A 21,241-nucleotide genomic window follows, 5' to 3' on the forward strand; every position below is an offset into this window, starting at 1 on the left:
CCCTGCTCTGTTCGTGACAGGGGAAGGCGCCCCAACCCCCTGATCAGCCCTGCTCTGTGCGTGACAAGGGGTGGCGCCGCAACCTCCCCATCGACCCTGCCTTGAGTGTGACAGGGGGCGGTGCCCCAACCCCCCAATCGGCCCTACCCTGAGCGTGACTGAGGGTGGCATTGCAACCTCCCGATCCGCCCTGCTCTGTGCATGACAGGGGGCAGTGCCCAACCCCCTGATTGGCCCTGCTCTGTGCGTGACAGGGGGTGGCGCCGCAACCTCCCCATCGACCCTGCCTTGAGTGTGACAGGGGGCGGTGCCCCAACCCCCCAATCGGCCCTACCCTGAGCGTGACTGAGGGTGGCATTGCAACCTCCCGATCCGCCCTGCTCTGTGCATGACAGGGGGGCGCTCCCCAACCCCCTGATTGACCCTGCTCTGTGTGTGACAGGGTACAGAGCCCCAACCGCCCTGATGGGCCCTGCTCTGTGAGTGACAGGGGGCAGCGCCCCAACCCCCTGATCGGCCCTGCTCTGTGGGTGACAGGGGGTGGCGCCGCAACCTCCCCATCGACCCTGCCTTGAGTGTGACAGGGGGCGGTGCCCCAACCCCCCAATCGGCCCTGCTCTGAGCCTGACCAGGGGCTGCACTTAGGGATTGGGCCTGCCCTCTGCCACCCGGGAGCAGGCCTAAGCCAGCAGGTAGTTATCTCCCGAGGGGTCCCAGACTGCGACAGGGCACAGGCCGGGCTGGGGGACCCCCCTCCCCCCGCCCCCCAAGTGCACAAATTTTTGTGCACCGGGCCTCTAGTGAATGAATAAATAACAAAAGAATGAACAAGTAAAAAGATATCTAAATTCCAAGAGACATCGAGTGACAGAATTATGAATAATTTTCTTTTTATACATTCTGTTTTCTTTCTTTTTCTTTTAATCCTCACCTGAGGATATTGTTTTTTATTGATTTTAGATAGTAAAGGAGAGAGAGAGACACATTGATCTGTTGCCTCCTGTACACACTCCAACCAGGGGTCAAATCCGCAACCTAGGTATGTGCCCTGAGTGGGAATCGAACCGGCAACCTTTTTGGTATACAGCATGACATTCCACCAACCTGGCCAGGCTACATTCTGTTTTCTTAAAATAATCCACAGGTATTATATTTTTTAATTAACAAAACCTCTTCTAGAACCAAATGGCCCTTCTCAGGGGGTGAGGGGGAGAAGAGGGGAGAAAGAGGTGTATAGCCAACTGAAATCATACATAATTTAGATAGCTAGGATCAGGTTTTACTAAAACTGTTACAGCTGGAAGGGAGCAAAAACAAAGAAACATTTTCTCCTGTTAGGCAGAAATCTTTTTCTCTACTCGTTTTAGGAGATGGGGGGTGAGGGTGGGGTAAAAATCTAATTAACTAACTGGGTAAAGTTACTGTAACTTTCTCAATTCCCAATGCAAACTGCTCCCAGGATTTAAGACTGTGAGAAAGCACTGCTCAGGTGGATCAACCCCGCTGGGAATATCAAAACACGGCATAAACCCTCCCACTTGGGTTTCTCTCTCTCCCTGCCCAGATTGACAGTCAAAAGCAACGAGTGATCAGCAATCTTTTTTTCCTTTCTCTCTTCCCAGAAAGCTGCCAGAAAAGAAAACCTTTTTCTTCCCACGCACAAGGATCTCATTCTGGTCTAAATGAAAATACAGCTTGTCTCCACGGAAACATAGATATCACTAAGACTCCAATACTCTCAGCAAGTACAGGCTACATCTTATTCTCCTTTCTTCCCCCCGACTGGGTTCCCCAAAAACTCTAGTTTAAGAAGGGTGGAAGAGACCCTACTTGCTCTTCGCCAAAGTAATAATTACAAATTAATAGAACAAATTAATTTATAGGGTATACATATAAATCATGAGCTTTGCTAAGTTTCTGAGTCATAAAAATCATATTCAAATGTGCTTTTAAATCCAGAGACTCCTTTCCTGGGCTTATTAGAAAAGGTGACCAGGCAGGAGCCCCATGCTGTTCAGCCAGAACCTGAAAATGCGCTGGCCTTGAGCAGTGCCAATACGGTGGACTTGGGACAAGTGGCAACTACAACCCACCTGGACCCCAGGGACTCAATCACACCTGGCCACACCACCCACCCCACTCCTCTTCTGTGAAGAGCTCAGAAGCTCTACTGGATCAACTTCTTTAAAAAAAAAACAGGGACAGATCCAAAGACAGAGAAACAGTGATCAGACTATCAATCCCCAGAGGGAAAGTAGGGGAGGGTGGGGGTAAGGGAGGAAGATCAACCAAAGGACTTGTATGCATGCATATAAACCAACCCAATGGACACGGACAACAGGGGGATGAGAGCATAAGTGTGGGGGGAGGGGGGAGGTTGGGGGTAACCAATAAAGAAATTAAAAAATATATATGTTTTTATTGATTTCAGAGAGATGAAGGAAAAGGGAGAGAGAGAGAAACATCAATGACGAGAAAGAATCACTGATTGGCTGCCTCCTGCATGCCCCCTACTGGGGATCAAGCCCTGATAGAGAAGCAAATGGTGACCTCCTGGTTCTTGCATCGACGCTCAACTACTGAACCACACCGACTGCGCTCCCGGATCAATTTTAACCCCTGCAAACAAAGCAAGAAGGAGCTGTACTATCGGTAGTTAATAAAGCGGTTCTGTAGACAATCTTTGGCTCCAGTAACAGACAGAAATGTGTCTTAAAGCCACTGAGAAGCACTGAAAACCACCAGTTAGCAGAGCAAAGACTCCATGTTAATGGAAAGGAAGAAAATTAACAACAACAAAATTGAGCTCCAATGGGCCCTGCAGATCTTATGCACCGAGCCAAGAACCGCCAAGGCAGCGCTGAGGCTGCTCTGTAAATCCCCCACGCCTCAGTTCTGAAGAGCCTTGCTCCAGGTTACCCAGGGAAGTCAGCACTGAATTACCCCCCTTAAAACAGTATCTCCAGCTCTACTGCAGAATGAAACTGTTTGTCTCCATAAATCGGCAGTTGACATTTGTACAGCAATCACAAGCAACATTTACAAAGGGTGAGACCCAGAAAAAAAAAAATGATTGTTTTCTGAAAGCATGAAGGCTCCCACAAAGAGTTTTCCACAATTGGAGGAACTAGCAGCCAGGCAGCTACAATGGCAAGCTTCCCCGGGGGCTAATTTGCTGCTCGGGATCTGGTGCAGTTTCTTCCCACTGCGAGATTTCACACATGTGGGGCCTGGCAATTCTGACCGAAGCGCCTTCTGCAGGCTGCCTGCCCTGAGCAGAGGACCTTACTGGAAGGGGGCCTGCGTTTCTCATCCTGAGCAGGAAAGCTTCAACCCTAAGTGTTCTTTCACTCCAAGTCCTCAACATTTTACAGGACAAAAAAATAAAGCCTGCAGGTTGTGTATTTCCTTAGAAAGTAGAGAGCTTTCTAACAATTAGAGCTTTCTAAAAATGGAATGCATCTCCTCAGGAGATTGAGTTCCCTGTCTCTGGACAGGGTCCAGTAGATGACCAAACTGGCTAGGACGACACAGAAGGGACTGGGGCACAGGGCGAGAAAGGATTAGGTGACTCCTAGGATCCTGTTCAGTTAAAGGACCTAAGAAAATGGAGGTGATTATCCCAGAAAATCCAGGGGAAAAACACTCTTGCCTCAAATCATCTAGTACTCATTTCAGGGAGGAATTAATGTGAGAATCAATCTGCCCCAGAAAGACATCCCCACATACTCTCATTCACTCCCACAAACCAACCATAAATGGCTGGAATCCCATTATCACAAACTCTACAGGGTCATCCAAAATCTATAGAGAAATCTTTGGGCTCAGGTTTCCCCTCTATGGTGACCCGGCAGAAATAACAGACTAGGTGATAGCTTTTTCAATACAAATATTTGAGATGCAATATTTGCATTTGCTGGGATCACAGACAACAAAGAAACTACAAATAAAACTGAGCCTCCCAGCTGAGCCTTCCTGAAAATCCAGACACTGGAAGATGGATTTAGTCATGTGTTTATTTCAAAGATTTAAAAAAATAAAATAAAACCATTTCATTGATCCAAAAGCAGGCAAGAGAGAAAACAAAATATAAAATAGGTGTGTTAAATAAAAACAAAGAGTAGGATGGTAAAAACATACTGCCATTTACTACGCATTTCAAACACCACCACAGATGTTTCCAGAATGTGGGAAATTCTACGGGAAAAATAACCTGATTTCTTCAACAAATAAACCGGAAGGAAAAAAAAAATGGGGGATGGGGTAACCTATAGATTAAGACAGAGACTAACCAAATGCAATGTGTGGACTATGTATGAATCCTGATTTGAATTAAGCAACTGCTAAAAAAATATATATGAGATGAAAAAATTCCAGAGAAACTGAGTGAATAATGGTTTAAAGAAATTATTTTAAAAGTAACTGTACTTATGTTTAAAATGAAAAGATTTCTTTCCTTTTAGAGATACAGAACAAAATACAGACAGTCCTCGGGTTACGTCGGACTCAACGTACGTCATTTCATGGTTAAGTCGCCATCTCCCATCTATTTATAAAAAAAAAAAAAGTTCTGTCATTTCAACGTATGGTTAAGTCCCCATCTCCCATCTATTTATAAAAAAAAAAAAGTTCTGTCATTTCGATGTATGTACATTTGTGCTTTATGTTTTTTATTATTGATTTACCACAAGTAAAGGTCAGGAATTGTTATCTTTCTTTTAAATTTCTTTTACTGTATCACTTCATTACTGCTGTGTCTGTGCTCCATGTGAGTGACGTAGGTGCTTATGTAGGTGGGTTCCGACTTACGGCGAAAATCGTCTTACGTGGCACCGTAGGAACGGATCTCCGACGTAACCCGAGGACCTACTATAATGAAGAAACTACAAGTAAAATGATATGTTATCTAAAATTTGCTTAAAAATAGACCAGTTTGATGATGAGGGAGGGTGCATGGAACAAGAGATGAACAAGATGGGCCAATGTGTTAACAATCACTGATCCCAAGTAATACACACATGGGATTTATTATACTATCTAATGCTGTATTCATATGAATTTTACTGGAATGTAAAATACAAAGGAGTGAAAGGAGAAAGGGAAGAAAGACAGATATCTAGATAGATAAGTATGTGTAGAAAATGTTTTGGCAGGATGTATTCCAAAATGTCCCGTTGTTATCTCTGGGCTAATGTGGGCATCTCTGAGTGGGAAGATTACTGGTAACCTTTAGTCTCTTTTTGCTTAGCTATGTCTTCTTTTTTTTTCATTTTTTTTTTTTACAATGAACAACTCAGAATGTTAATTCCAAAACTGTTTAAAAGGACAGAAGGAAGACTGTCTGAAAACGAAGAGCCTTCCATTTAAATCCACATTCTTGACTACTTCTGTGTAGAAAATGTTTTGGCAGGGGTTATAGCCCCTTTACAAAATCCGATGAAAGCTATTATCTCCTCAGAGAAAATGCACAATCCTACAGAATTTTTCATGCAATGTCAAGAAACTCGAAGATCCCTGAGGAACCCATAGACTTCCTATGCTGTTAGTAATTATAATAACTAATAATATCTAACATTTTTTGCATACTTCCTATGTGCCAAGCATGGTTCCAAGTGTTTTACAAATGTTAACTCATTTACTCCCCAAGCAACCCTATGAGATAGGCACTGTCATCATCCCCAATTTACAGATGAGGAGAGTGAGGTCAGAGAGGTGGAATAATCTGCACAGGGCCTCACAGCTACCGAGTGGCTGAGCCAACATTCCAACTTGGCCGCCTGGCTGCAGAGCCAGGTTCTACCTACCATATTTTGCAGCCACATACAGACGTAAATCAAGTATACCAAGCAAACATAACATCCAGAACCATATTCTGGAGATCACATCTTCAGATCCAACTAACACCACGTGCCTACATACCATGTGCCAGACTCATCCAAGCACTAAGCTCACCCGGCCCTCACAACTGCAATGGAAGGGAATTGCAGTCTCCTGACTTCAAGCTCACCATACCACACAGCTGATTCCCTTAAAGTCAGAGAGATGGTCTAAGTCACACATGGCCTCCTTGGAACCAAAATCTTTTCAAGATAACTGGTGGAGGTCCAGTACAACAGTTCAATCTGTGCGCCCTAAAATTTGCCCAGGATGCAAAGCAATCCAGTTGCTAAGAAGTGCCCTAGTCACTCTACTTCAGCCAGTGGAGACAACTTAGATCAGCGGTTCTCAACCTGTGGGTCGCGACCCCTTTGGCGGTCGAACGACCCTTTCACAGGGGTCGCCTAAGACCATCCTGCATATCAGATATTTACATTACGATTCATAACAGTAGCAACATTATAGTTATGAAGTAGCAACAAAAATAATTTTATGGTTGGGTCACAACATGAGGAACTGTATTTAAAGGGCCAGAAGGTTGAGAACAACTGACTTAGATGGAGATATGTTTGCAAACCTTTGCAGCTGAGGTTCATATACGTAAGTAGAAGTGTCTGCATGTACTGAAGACAAATGTTGACACTATACCACATTGCACTCACACGCAACCTGGCCTCTACAAATACATACGAGCCTACGACATGCGAGCCCGACCAATGCTTACAGTTTCACAGTTCAAGCATCGAGTTTCATTGGTGAGCGTTCCCTGAAAAATCTCATGGACCCAGGTGAGTTCTGGTTTGTTGTTCTCTGCAGGTTCGTTCATGTTGCCATTTTTTAATTTCCCATTTTGTTTCTCCTGTTTCTTCTCTTCCTGCAGGATGTCCGCAATAGTGTTTAGCAAATAGTTTAAAAATTCGTGAGCATCCTGCTGCATGTAGTTATCAAAGAGATCTGGAAAAGAGAGGGCCATTATTTCAGTCTCTGGTCCTTAAAAAGCAGACAAAAATGCTCAATTTTACAGGCGACACTTCAGTTTTTATATTGAAAGGGGGAACAAGTATGCAATATATTCATCTCTTTTGGCAACTTCAATAGGTAAGTTTGAAAAGGATTTTTGGTCATGTTCATTTTTTACTGCCCACCAAGAACTGAATTTCATGTATTTCCTTAAAGTCATCATGTAAATAAAAAGCTAGCAAAATTTCTTTACTCTACAAAAAAAAATAGTAGAAATTACTTGATAAGTTTCCTGATAAAATATCAATATTTAATATGATGTGACCACCAATGATCAATTATTCATTCTGTAATTTATCCAGAGCAACCGGAGTCTCTTCCCAAAGATTACACTGAACCCTGGACCAGCCTGGAAGCAGCTTCATTGAGCACATACGGGAGACGAGGGATGTACGTGAGAATGAGTCTACCCGACAGTGTCCTGAAACCAACACAAATGATTCTAGAAGCCGATTGCTGGTCCCTGCCGTACGGACACACAATCTAGAGATGAGTGCAGCTGTGAGACTTCATTATCAATCATGCTCACAACGAGACGCAGGCGTGCTCTGCTGCCTTCTCAGGTTACTTTTATTCTGGTGCATATAAGCTACAACACCTTTAAGAGGCAGCAATCAAATTAAATGAGACTTTATAAAACAAACATCTGATTAACTCTGCAAATCTGTTGGAGTAAGGCTGAAATCTAGGATAATCACAAGTTGCCATATCAAATATTTCTATAGTCATAAAAATTACCAATGCAAAACTTCTGGAATAACCTAGTCTCTACCACCACTTGCCCGCCCTGCCAAAATGACAGAAAAGGCAGGAAAAAAATCAGGCGACAGCAGGACATTTTTATCATAGAAAGGTATCAATTTAATACCCTTTGTCTTAGGTAAATAAAAATGAGAGGTATTATTTTTAAATAGCAGAGGCCCTGATTAGGAAATATGCATTTACTTTAATCACTTATAACAAGTCTATAAGACAGTACTATTTCATTCAATTATTGCATCAATCTATTTCTTCCAATCAGTGTCCTACTTAGAAGGCTGTTTTGGGCAAATTTTCCTCTTACAATGATCGTACCTTCCAAATATGAAGCAAATAAAAAGACCATTCCAAAGTGAAATGGCAAATCTGAATTTTTAAAGCATATTTTTAATCTAGTTTTGTTTTATGTATACTGGGTAGAAAAGAAAAAATATATTTTCTTTAAAAAACTATATTTGAGTAGTTGGCCATACTATTTCCCCCTGGGGGAAATGAAGGAGTCATTCTGAGGATACATAGAGAACTGTCCATTCTCCTTATTTCAGACCTTGACACACATTCATCTCCACACTACTCACCATTCTCTTTTCTCAGCCTTGAAATGAACTTCTTTGGTGGGATCACGCCAACCTTCTTCTTCTGCGTGGCAATGCTGTGGAAGAGGTCTGCCAGGCACGTCAACAAGTTTTCCTTCTTTTTTTGCTGGGCCTTGTATGCCAGCACATTCTCACGGAACGGCCGGCAGAAGTACAAGGCCTGAAGCACAGAGTTACAGTAGCACGTGTTCCCGAACTGCCAAAGGACAACAGGTCTGGTTCAGATCATGGCCGGGGACACGCCACCTCTGGAAGGGGTCGGGAGAGGGAGAAGGCCCCCCTCCAGGAACCAGCCAGCCTGGAGTCCCTGCATCAGAGTCCTGCTCGCCATGTCAGAGAACGAGTAACCACTGGGGACCAGCTGACCAGCAGGGAATGAACACAGTCTGCATAGCCTGGTGCCTCTCTAGCCCATTAGCATCTCTTAAAAGGTCAGAAGCACTCTGCCTGGATAAAAAAAACTCTAATGAGACCTTCTGGTGCTTAAAAAAACTCAACATAACACGGAGGCCCAGAAAGGCAGCTGGCTAAATAAGAGATACTACACCGTAGCACATCAAAACTCCTCTGACAGCAAAAAGAAAAACCCCAATCACAAAGAAACCCAGGAACTAGGAGCCACTTGCTCAGATGAAACAGCCTTAACTGAATGGGACTTATTTCAGTTTTTCTCTCTCAAGATGCTAGCAGCCTGCCCACTGGCTTCAGACCACATTTCCTCGCTTTCTCCAGAGCAACAGAAGCAAGGAGGTGCCTCCTTCAGTCATCCCACAGCCTCCTCCCTCGTAACTCCTACATCACCCTCGCTCTTCTTCTGCCAAGATGGCAATACGATAGCCCTCAGCTCTTGGTCTCCTGCAGTCAGATCAGGGCCCCTGCAGGAGTATTTGGTGCCTCTCAAAACCCACAGACACTCAGATGATGATTAAAGAGGGAAAAAGTCGTCATCTCGCTGGCTTTGCTGACTGGAAAACCAACTCTATAAGAGCACAGCAAAGACGATCACTTCAGAATTTTTCCTACACGTAAAATGAAAAGGGAAAAAACTAAGGAAATAACAAGATTAAAACCATTGATAGCAAAATGCTGTGTAAGACTGAAATAGAACATGAGCATCTTCTCAGGACTGGCTGTTGGCTTGCGTGCCGTTCACCCAGCAGCCAGACAGATGCTCCGCCATGCTTACAGTGACATTCTACGTATGCTAAGATAGAACAGCTCCTATTTTTACATATTTTAATCTACTTGGACACAATTATGTAATAAGAGGCAAACTTTTTTTTTTGTTTTGTTAATCCTCACCCAAGGAAATTTTTTCCATTGCATTTTAGAGAGAGTGGAAAGGAGTGGAGAGGGGGGATATGGGGGAGGGGGGGGGAGAGAGAGAGAAAGAGGAAGGAGAGAAAGAGAGAATGAAATATCACCGTGGGAAAGACACACCAATTGGTTGCCTCTTACAATCACCTCGACCGGGCCAGGGATGGAACCTGCAAACCCAGGTAACGTGCCCTTAACCGGAATCAAACCTGCGACCCTCCAGTGCACAGGCCGATGCTCCAACCACTGAGCAACACCAGCCAGAGTGAGACAAACCTCTTTTTAAAGAAAAGCTGGACTGCCCATGAATTACCTTTCAAAGTGAACATACAGCTACTAATGAATTTAGGTCTCACAATGCTCCCACAACCTAGGCCAGTGATGGCGAACCTTTTGAGCTCAGCGTGTCAGCATTTTGAAAAACCCTAACTTAACTCTGGTGCCGTGTCACATATAGAACTTTTTTGATATTTGCAACCATAGTAAAACAAAGATTTATATTTTTGATATTTATTTTATATATTTAAATGCCATTTAACAAAGAAAAATCAACCAAAAAAATGAGTTCGCGTGTCACCTCTGACACGCGTGTCATAGGTTCGCCATCACTGACCTAGGCCTTACTTCTTTCTTCCCCATAGTCTGCACTTGTATTCTCCTTAGCCAAGGCAGAATTCCCACAACTTGGATATCTTCAGAGAGCATAAGCAGAGGCCTGTGCACAATGGCTACACAATAAATTATATTAAAATGAGAAGTCAGCATTTCGTCAGCACAATGCCCTATATCCCCGTACTTCCTCCTTCCATTCTTTTCTCTTTTACGCAATGTGTTGCCTTTACCCAAATACCCTCCGTAACACTTGGTCTTGATCCAATGGACAACTCCTGGAGAAGAAAGGAAGTAACATTCACCAGGTGTCCACAATGTACTGCAGCCTCATGTCAAGGTCTTCAATGGGAGCTCTGACTGACCCTTCACTATAAACCATTGATTTCCACTTTACAGATGGAGAAAGGAGGCTCAGAGAGGTCAAATAACTTGCCCAAGATCAGACAGCTAGCGAAAGGCATAGGCAGAGCTCAGACTTGGGCCTGTATTACTTTGAAGCCAATATCCATTCTATTATAATCACAGGTAGCATTCACTTACAGAGAATATTTCCAGCCTCCTCCGTGGAAATTACTGCCTATCCCACCTGAGTACTGACTGACTATGCTCAGAGCAGTTGTTCCAGAAAATCGGGTGCTTGTGAATTAACACCTGATGTCACTTACAGCGCCACCTCAGAAGGAAGCTCACGAGGGTGGTGGGTGATACTGCCTCACTACTTGGTCATAATCAACTTTTCAAGGAAGCAGAGCCTGGTAAGTCGGGCCATAAACAAGGGAGCAGTGCTGAGCACAGATGAAACGAAGCCAAGGAATTTTGAGATAAACTGGTCCCCCAACCCCGCCCGTGCTTCAGGTACCACCACCAAGTTATGTTGTTAAACACTTACTGGTGATGAGTTGGAAACACTTTTAAAACTCAGATTGTGCCCTGACCGGTTTGGCTCAGTGGATAGAGCGTCGGCCTGCGGACTCAAGGGTCTCAGGTTCGATTCCGGTCAAGGGCATGTACCTTGGTTGCAGGCACATCCCCAGTGGGGAGTGTGCAGGAGGCAGCTGATCGATGTTTCTCACTCTCTATCCCTCTCCCTTCCTCTCTGTAAGAAATCAATAAAAATATTAAAAAACAAACAAAAAAAAACTCCGACTGTACTGATGTATCTGAAACAGACTGCCTGAGGAGTCTATACATCCAGAGGACAAAGAGAGAGCATATAAAAGCAGATTTCGCTACAGAAGTTAATAAAATCTCCTCTCAAAGGTATGTGTACAGTGGAAATCCTTTAAAACAGCGGCCGCCAACCGGTGGTCCACGGACCACTGGTGGTCCATGAGGTCCAAAAGGTTGGCGACCGCTGCTTTAAAATATGGGTGGGGGAAAATGAGAACCTGACGCAATAATGCAGTAGTTAAACCAGTGGTTCTCAACCTTCCTAATGCCGAAAGCAGATTTCGCTACAGAAGTTAATAAAATCTCTCAAAGGTATGTGTACAGTGGAAATCCTTTAAAACAGCGGCCGCCAACCGGTGGTCCACGGACCACTGGTGGTCCATGAGGTCCAAAAGGTTGGCGACCGCTGCTTTAAAATATGGGTGGGGGAAAATGAGAACCTGACGCAATAATGCAGTAGTTAAACCAGTGGTTCTCAACCTTCCTAATGCCGCGACCCTTTAATACAGTTCCTCATGTTGTGGTGACCCCCAACCATAAAATTATTTCCGTTGCTACTTCATAACTGTAATTTTGCTACTGTAAACAATATGTAATTATATATGTGTTTTCCGATGGTCTTAGGCGACCCCTGTGTTGGACCCCTAAAGGGGTCGCGACCCACAGGTTGAGAACCACTGAGTTAAACCCTTCTTTCTGAGATAACTCACATTTTCAAAATCTGGACTAAATTTCCCCCTCCCCAACATTTGCCACTTCTGGTAACTAAAGAGCATGAACAATTATCTAAAGATTTTTTATGAAAATGGCAGTGGAGCCCTAGCTGGTTTGCTCAGTGGTTAGAGCATCCGCCCTCAGACCAAAGGGTCTCGGGTTCAATTCCTGGTCAAGGGCAACCAACATACCTTGGTTGCAGATTCAATCCCTGGCCCCAATTGGGCATGAGCAGGAGGCAACTAATCTATGCGTCAATCCATGTGTCTCTCACATCGATGCTTTTCGCGCTCGTGCACGCGCGCTCACTCTCTCTCTCTCTCTCCCTCACTCCGCCCTCCTTTTCACTCTCTAAAAAAAATATCCACACTCCTGGGGTAAGGATTTAAAAAAAAAAAAAAGAATCAGAGAAAGACAAGTATCACATGATCACACTCATATGGGGAATCTAAGTAACAAAATAAACTGATGAACAAAGCAGATCCAGAGAGATCCAGAGACATGGACGCATAGAACAGAGTGCAGAATCTCAGAGGGAATTCAGGAGAGGGTGGGTGGGTGAGAGACAATCAACCAAAGGCCTTGTATGCATATATGTATAACCCATGGACACAGACAATAGGGTGCTGAAGGCCTGGGGCGAGGGGCTGGGTTGTGGGGGTGGGCTGGAGGGGGTCAATGGGGGGGGGAAAGGGGGACATATGTAATACTTTCAATAATAAAGAATGATTTTTAAAAACGAAAATGGCAGTGAAATTGCTTCAAGTATTTTAAAGTATTGATAAAAATAATACATTTTAATAGTTTCAACAATAAAGATAAATTAAACAATGAAATAATAATACATTTTTAAATACTTACATTGACCAATCCGAAGTAGTGCTCATTGACGGGAAACTGCTCTGGGCCGATGTCTTTTTCCAGAGCAGAGGCATTGGTGCCCTGCAAGAGAAAACACCGAGAGCTCTGCTGCATGTAAAAGAGACAAGAAAGTAAAATGATACTTGAGAGGCCACTTGAGACAAGCATCTCCCCTGGCTGCCCTGGTGTTCGATGTTCATGCGGAAAGAAAAGGGGTCAGAAGTAAAGCAGCCGTAAATCCTCTCTTCGTCTAACTTAATCGTCCCTCAGATCTGTTCTTCCTGACTTCAATTGTCTTCTACTGAGAAAGGAGTTCCAGACAAGCAAATGAGCAAACTGTCACTAGGAGCTTCTGAACAGCCCGGCTGGTGTGGCCCAATGGTTGAGCGCCAACCCATGAAGCAGGAGAACATGGTTCGATTCCCGGTTAAGGCACATGCGGAGGTTGTGGGCTCGACCCCCAGTGGAGGGTGTGCAGGAGACAGCCGAATAATGATTCTCTCTCATCATTGATATTTCTAGCTCTTCCCCTTCCTTCCTCTGAAATCAATAAAGACATTTTTTTAAAGGGCTGCTGAATAGAACCTTCTAAGCTCAGATAGCGTCAGCCACTTTAATAATCTTTAGTGGTTAGAATCATGCCGTCGCTTTCAAAGTCAATGTCTTCATTCTGATAGATGGGTCACACACCCACAGATCGGGCACCATTCCAGGCTCTCCCAATGGAACAGTGGACAAAGTGGACTTGGGTGCCTGCTCTCATGGAGCTCATGTTTCAGTGGATGAAGACAGAAAAAGCCAATACACTGGACAGAGGTGGTAAGCGCAGTGGAGAAAAACAAAGTAGGAAACGAGGGTAGGGGGTCAGGGAGGATGGGATGAAGGAGAGGCATGGTGGAGTGGGTGGTAGAAGGTGGACAGTTGCAGCTTTGAGTAGGGCAGTCAGGGAAGGCCTGACTGAGAAAGTGAAATGTCCAAGGAATATTGTGGATAATGGAGGAATACGATTTAAAAACTAACAATTCCCAAATGCATCAAATTGGTAAGCCACATGAACCCAACCAACTCTCCAACACAATGATAGTAACAGTTCCTGGGAACTCCTACCACATGCCAGGGATTGCGCTATTTATTCTCACAACAATCCTAAAAGTACTACTATAATCCAAGTTTAACAGATAGACCAGATAGCTCAGAAGGGTTAAAAACCTATCCGAGGACCACAGTGGCAGAGCTGGGACTTGAACCGGGAGTCAGACTTAGGAGCCCGAGAGCTTAACCAAATGCTTTGCAGAGCAATCCTACTGATAAACACCACCATTTACTGAGCCCCACTAAGCGGCAGGGGCACCAGCATTACCACCTTGATTGTCATTCCTCCCGGGGGCCTGGGTGAGTGCTGGGATTCGGGAAAACTCGAGCAAAGTTCATGCCACGAGGTGAGGAGTTTGAGGGTGGAGGGCAGGATCAGCGCCCTGTGCACGGCGGCTCCATCCTACCACCTTCTCGTGTTCTCAGGCGTCATGAGGACCCTGGTTCACAGAATCTCAGACTTAGGAGGGAGGTATTTTGAAAAGGAAAAGAAAAAGACTGTTATGTTTTATTAAAAAAGTAAACGTGCTGCTGCTACTTATTCTGGACTAATGTAATTATCATCTCCGGTCACTGGAAGAAATGGTCAAAAAGTGGGCTGAGAACCAGTCAAAATGGTCACATGTCAATAAACACCATTAAATGCAAAATAACCCAATTCTATGCAAAGAAGAACAGCAGAAATAGCACATGCCAGCCCCTTATCATAACATTCTGTTTTCCCTTGTTTTCTAGGTCCACATGCTGCTCCACGATCCACATTCCTGTCCCTTCAACTAGGATGGAATTCTCTGGTCATCTGTGTGCACAGCAGTTTCATTACTGCCTTGTGTGCACGCACATGAGCACATGCGGGGTTTTCACTGCCTTCATGATAATGCAACCCCAAATACAAGGCTAAATTTTCAAAATAATACTTGTAAAATAACTAGAGGCCCTCTCACAATCCAGGACCCCTAGGGGGAAGTCGGAGAGCCGGTTTCTTCGGCCCGATCCCCGCAGGCCAGGCCGAGGGACCCCACCGGTGCAGGAATCCACCAGGCCTCTAGTACGCATATAAGATCTTTGGTTAATCTCCAGGTCCTCCCCCTACTCTCCTTCCCTCTGAGATTCATCAGTCTGTTCCATGTGTCCATGCCTGTAGTTTCTGCTCCTGCATTAAGCGTCTGCCCTCTGGTGGTCAGTGCGCATCATAGCTACTGGACGGTTGGCTGTTTGGCAGGTCGCTTAGGCTTTTATACATATAGATACTTATATTACAGCAAGATTTTATAGAATAGACAAAAATCACTAAAGTTTTTTAATAAAGCTACATCTCAATCATAAATCAATGTAAATAATGCATATTAAATACACTCACAGCCGCTTTGAAGCAACATGAGTAGACGTGGGTTAGAACCCAGAAGGAATGTCAGATATACAAGTATAGCACATGGATACAGATCTCATTAAATCTTTCTTTAGGAGCTAGCCATATATTATTCGAGTTAACCCTTGATTTTTGCTCTTTGGGAATTATTGGACTGAGTCTTCTTTTTTCTACCTATCTTAACACATTGTGCACCAGTAGTTTTATTAAACGTTTTACAAAGTATCATACTTTAAAAAGATATTAGCTTGTAAGAACATGTAATAAATAACTACAAAATGCAATAGGTATTTAATTTTAAGGCGTACCTTTAACATTTATGTAAAACACTGTGTAATATGAAAACACGAGAATGCTCGTGGTCCGCCCGCAATGTGTTAACATTCTCCCATTGGAGGGGGAAGGGGAGAAGGAAGGTGATGACGCACACTAAGGACAGTGACCAGGGACGGGGTTTAAAAGAAAAATCATGTCAAAACATTTGCCCTTCTGTTGCCTGTTCTTACCAGCACTGTACAAACTCCTTCCTTCTCCTCTTCTTGGTTCACCCCCATTCACAGAAGGCTTACCTCTGCACCCCATCTCCTGCCAGCATCCTGGGTGGTCCCAATACCATGTGGAGGAGTCTCCCCACACCCTGCTCTCTCAGCAACTGGATGTCCTCTTCCCTGCTCTCTTCCATTCCACTCCACTTCAGCTCCCACTCCCAGACTGCCTGGATCTGGTGACCCCTAAAACCCACCAGCTCAGCTCCGCCTGCTGACTTCCTAAAGCCCTCCCCTCCCAGCTACACACGTCACACCAGAACCTCTTACTCCTCCACTTTCTCACTCGGCTTAGGGTCCATGATCATGATTTCAATTGCTCTTATAAACAGCCTTTACCTGTGCTTTGGCCACACCACCTGGCAAAAAAAACCCACTAACAGTAAGAACCAAATTATCCACCTTGTCTAATATACACCCAGACGATGTACGATGCTAGGGGCAATCACACAGCCCAGCTCACTGCATTCACTAGGACTCACCAAGGTCACGTGGCCCTCTACACACCCCACATTCCAGCAACGTGTCTCTAGTGCCCAGTCTCCACTCCACAATGACAGTTCCCAGAGAGCCTCAAGCCCCTGAGAACGCCAACATCCCCTCTGCCCTTCTCACTGGCCTCCCACTCAACCAGCAGACAACTCCCTTAATTTTGCACTCCCAAACCTTCAAACCTATGTGCCTCCCCCGTTAATGATAGAGATTTCTCTTCTGTCCGAGACCAATCTCTTCTCTACTATTAAATCCTTCCTATCAGAATTGGACATACTTAAGTGTCTCTCCTATTAAAAATCCATACTTAGCACTCTCCCTCCCTGGAGCACACCTGGACCTTTCCCTTCCCCCTCCTCCACCTCCTCCCCCACCCCACCCCCAGGCAGGTTACCATTAGTTTGCACTCCCAAGCTCCAAGGGCCCTAGAAAAAATAATAATAATAAAAAAAATCCATACCTACTCTTCCACACATCACCCCAGGTCCCACCCTCTTCCTCACCTCTCCTTCTTTCAACAACTATCTGTTCTGAAATATTGACAACTGAATCAGATGATTTCTAAGGTTTCAAATGATCTGATGAAGCGGGAAGGTCAGGGATGGAGGTAAAACTGTGTTGCTGAAGCTGAGTGGTAAGTAGGTGGGACTCAATATACTGTTCTGTTTATACTTTTACATATATGTGTATAGACCCGTGGTTGGCAAACTGCAGCTCGAGAGCCACATGCGGCTCTTTGGCCCCTTGAGTGTGGCTCTTCCTAAGCCTTAGGAGTACCCTAATTACGTTAATAACAATGTACCTACCTATATAGTTTAAGTTTAAAAAATTTGGCTCTCAAAAGAAATTTCAATCGTTGTACTGTTGATATTTGGCTCTGTTGACTAATGAGTTTGCCGGCCACTGGTATAGGCAGAATAATGGTCTCCCAAAGATGTCCATGTCCTAATCCCCAGAACTTGTGCAGATATGACCCTACACAGCAAAGGGAAATTTAGGTTATAGATGGACTTCATTTGCTAATCAACTGACATTGAAATAGGAGTATATTTAAAAAAAAAATTTGGCTCTCAAAAGAAATTTCAATCATTGTTCTGTTGATATTTGGCTCTGTTGACTAATGAGTTTGCCGGCCACTGGTATAGGCAGAATAATGGTCTCCCAAAGATGTCCATGTCCTAATCCCCAGAACTTGTGCAGATATGACCCTACACAGCAAAGGGAAATTTAGGTTATAGATGGACTTCATTTGCTAATCAACTGACATTGAAATAGGGGAGAAGTCCTGGTCATCAATGTCCTCACAAGCATCCTTAAAAGTGGGGGGACAGTAACAGAACAATAGATCAGAGTGGTGCAATGTGTGAAGGGCTCACCTCACCTTTGCTAATTTGAAGCTGGAGGAAGGGGGCCAGGAGCCTGTAGAAGCTCCAAGGCAAGCAGGCAGTCCCGAGAACACGGCCCTGCACCTCCTTCATTTCGCCCAGGGAGACCCACTCAGACTTCTGACCTCCAGAACTGTGGGATAATAAATGTGTACTGTTTAAGGGCTGAAGTTAATGGTTATTTGTTACAGCAGCAATAGGAAACTAATACTATATATTTGAAGTTGTCCATACTATCCTTTAAGACTTGTCTCTACTTCCTCACCTCCACATCTCCCTTCAAAACAGCCCCTTCTGGATTCTACCCCGACTCCATGCCTGATGAGCTCCAAACAGTGTTGCTCCAGGGGGTACCTTTAGCTGCTGGCTTTCTCCAAGCTTGTCCAAGGCCCTCCTCCCTCTCCCCAAGCCTCTCTGTGGGGTCTAGGCATTAACCAACTCCACAGCTTCATTCAGCGGCCAAGTGCCAACCATCCCAGAAACCTCACTTCTAAGCTCATTCAGACTGGATGAATACTGACATTTCCACTTGCCTGTCTCACAAGCAGTCAAAATCAATCTACCCAAAACTAGAGCTTGCACTTTTCCTTCCCCCCAATTCCAATCTTTTCCCGGTGTTTCTCCACTTAGTAAATGACAATGCCACCCTCCTCCTGGCTAGAAACCTTGGGGTCATGCCCGACATCCCCCTCTGCACTCTGCACCCATCCATCACACTGTCGTATTGACTCACTCTCCTTAAATCTCCAAAGTCCACTCGCTTCTCACTCTCCAGCCACCAGCGAGGCCAGGCTTCCAGCATCTCTCCTCTGAATTACAACAGCTTCCTCAGTGGCCTCCAACATCCACTTTACTCACCTCTTACCTCGCTGTCAACACAGCAGCAAAAGTGCTCTTTTTAAATACAGATCTGCCTTTCAATCCTCCAGTGACTTTCACCACGTCTCCGGCGTCTCTCGCTGGCCAGTCATGCCTCCTATACTGGGCCTGTCACAATGGCCTTCGTCCTGTCCCTCAAATATCTCAAGTTCCCTCCCACCCATCACCTGAGGCTTTTTCCTGCTTCCTCAGTTGCCTGTACCTACCATCCTCTGGGAATTCTTCCCTGATCAATCCTAGATTAGGGTCGCCTGTGACAGACTGAATCATGGCCCCTCAAAAACATCCACACCCTAACCCCTGGAACCTGTGACTATGTTACCTTTCATGGCAAAGGGGACTTTGCAGGTATGATTGACGTATGGACCTAGAGATGGGGAGAAAGTCCTGGATTATGTGGGTGGGCCCAGTGTTATCACAAGGTCCTTGTGAGAGGTAGGCAAGAGTATCAGTCAGTGAGGAGATGGGATATCTAAGGCAGAGCTGGAGAGATTTGAAAATATTACACTGCTGGCCCTGAAGATGGAGGAAGGAGCCATGAGCCAAGGAATGCAGGCAGCCTCTAGAAACGGGAAAAGACAAGGAAACACATTCTCTCCTGGAGCCTGGGGAAGGTGTGCAACCCTGCTGACCTCCAGAGCTAAGAAAACTAATCTGTTTTATTTTAAGTTACAAAGTTTGTGGTAATTTTTTACAGCAGCAATAGGAAACTAATGCACGCCCCCGCCGCCCCCCCCCCCACACACACACCCTGTCTATTCCCCACTCGTAGCATCTTGCATGTCTTCCTTATAGTATTTATTCCAACTGTTATTTATATAACTACAGGCCTGATGCACAAAATTTGTGCAAGAGTAGGCCTTCCTTCCCCCGACACTGACACCCGGGCTTCCCTCGCAGCCCCAGCTTCGTCCAGAAGGTCGTATGGAAGGACATCCTGTCTAATTAGCATATTATGCTTTTATTATTATAGATTATTTTTAAATATGTTTTTATTGATTTCAGAGAGGAAGGGAGAGAGAAAGAAATATCAATGATGAGAGAGAACCATTAATCCACTGCCCTCCTGCACATCCCACACTGGGAATCAAGCCCACAACCCAGGCATGTGCCCTGACTGGGAATCGAACCGTGACCTCTTGGTTTATAGCTCAACACTCAACCACTGAGCCACACTAGCAGGGCAACCGCCTTTTTCTTTTCTCAAGTGTTTGCATTTTTTTACTATGAGGATACATCATTATTTTTGCCATGAAAATTTTAATAAAAGTTAGCGAACTAATATCCTACAGACGAGTTATCTAAGGCCCACAGCAAACACCTCATAGCTAGACTGGCCTCTTCTTTTTTCTCCCCAGTATGAATTTGCCTTTGATTTCGGTCACTTGCTCTCTTGTCCTTCGTTTCTTGGCTGAGGCCTGGTTGCTGATATGCAGCCTGCCTACCTACTCGGGGTGGCAGAGAGAATCAAGCAAAACAGGGATGATGTAAATTGTAAATTGTAAGATGCATTATAAATCCAAGAGCCTGACCTTCCACTGCCGGCACCCAGCACCATGACACAAAAGGCAAATGAGAGGCACTGAAAATAACTGTTACATGACCAGATGCTGAACAAAACACCGTCTATGGCAGTAAATCACAGGGTCTGCAGGCCTAAGTAAGAGAGTTCTTATTTCCATCAATAAAAAATCTGGTAACCTTTGAAAAACAATGCACCACACTTTATTAAAAATAGAATCGGAGCTGGGACAAGTTCCAGCAAGAAGACGGTAATGCTGGCTCTTCAAAGCACTTCTGAAAGCAATTCTGCGACTGCCTGGGGGTGCTAAAAAACACAAACAAACAACAACTCGGGAAGGATGAATCATAAATGCATGAGATGGGTATAGAAAGGCATTTCTTCTTAAAGCAATGTTTTTACCCTCACCCGAGGATATGTTTTTGTTGATTTTAGAAAGGAAGAGAGAGAAAGAGACAGAGAAACATCAACATCAATGCGAGAAACATTGATCGGTTGCCTCCTGCACAGGCCCAAATGGGGATCGAACCTGAAACCTAGGTTATCAAACCCGCAACCTTTTGGTGTACAGGACGACACTCCAACCAACTGAGCCACCTGGCCAGGATAAAGCAATTCTAAAAGCAATTTATTAGAAAAAGACGTTAGAATGTGTTCCTTGGGAGCGAAAAGTGAGACAGAGGGAGAATATGATCAGGACAATGGCACTGCAAGTTCTATTAAAACCAAGGACAACACTGTCATCATATGGGGAGCCCAAACCAAACCCAGAGGCCAGGAGGGGTCCTTGGAGATCATTTCACAGATGGAAAAAAAAAAATCTGTGGTTGAGCATGGACCGATGAACCAGGAGGTCACTGCTTGATTCCTGGTCAGAGCATATGTCTGGGTTGCGGGCTCAATCCTCAGTATGAGACATGCAGGAGGCGGCCGATCAATGATTCCCCTTCATCATTGATGTTTCTCTCTCTTTCTCCCTTTCTCTCTGAAATCAATAAATATAAATATAGATATAGATATAGATATATATA

General features: G+C 44.6%; 1 protein-coding gene across 3 annotated transcripts in view; it reads right to left on the bottom strand.

The window, feature by feature from the left end:
• The window catches only part of USP46 (ubiquitin specific peptidase 46), a 59,580-nt gene that overhangs the window by 21,579 nt on the left and 16,760 nt on the right, over positions 1–21,241 (bottom strand). Inside the window, exons 1-4 of one of the 3 annotated variants that reach the window (XM_005853163.2) lie at positions 14,290–14,316; positions 12,927–13,007; positions 8,235–8,448; positions 6,602–6,831 (exon numbers count right to left, since the gene is read on the bottom strand). In XM_005853163.2, coding sequence (XP_005853225.1) covers positions 6,602–6,831; positions 8,235–8,448; positions 12,927–13,007; positions 14,290–14,301 — 537 coding nt within the window. In that variant the 5' untranslated portion in view covers positions 14,302–14,316. Of the gene's footprint in view, positions 1–6,601; positions 6,832–8,234; positions 8,449–12,926; positions 13,035–14,289; positions 14,317–21,241 lie in introns of those variants that run through there. The other 2 variants (XM_014534551.1, XM_014534554.1) reach the window with 2 other exon arrangements.

This window comes from Myotis brandtii, unplaced genomic scaffold (assembly GCF_000412655.1).
Source record: "Myotis brandtii unplaced genomic scaffold, ASM41265v1 scaffold10, whole genome shotgun sequence".
Lineage (NCBI taxonomy): Eukaryota > Metazoa > Chordata > Mammalia > Chiroptera > Vespertilionidae > Myotis > Myotis brandtii.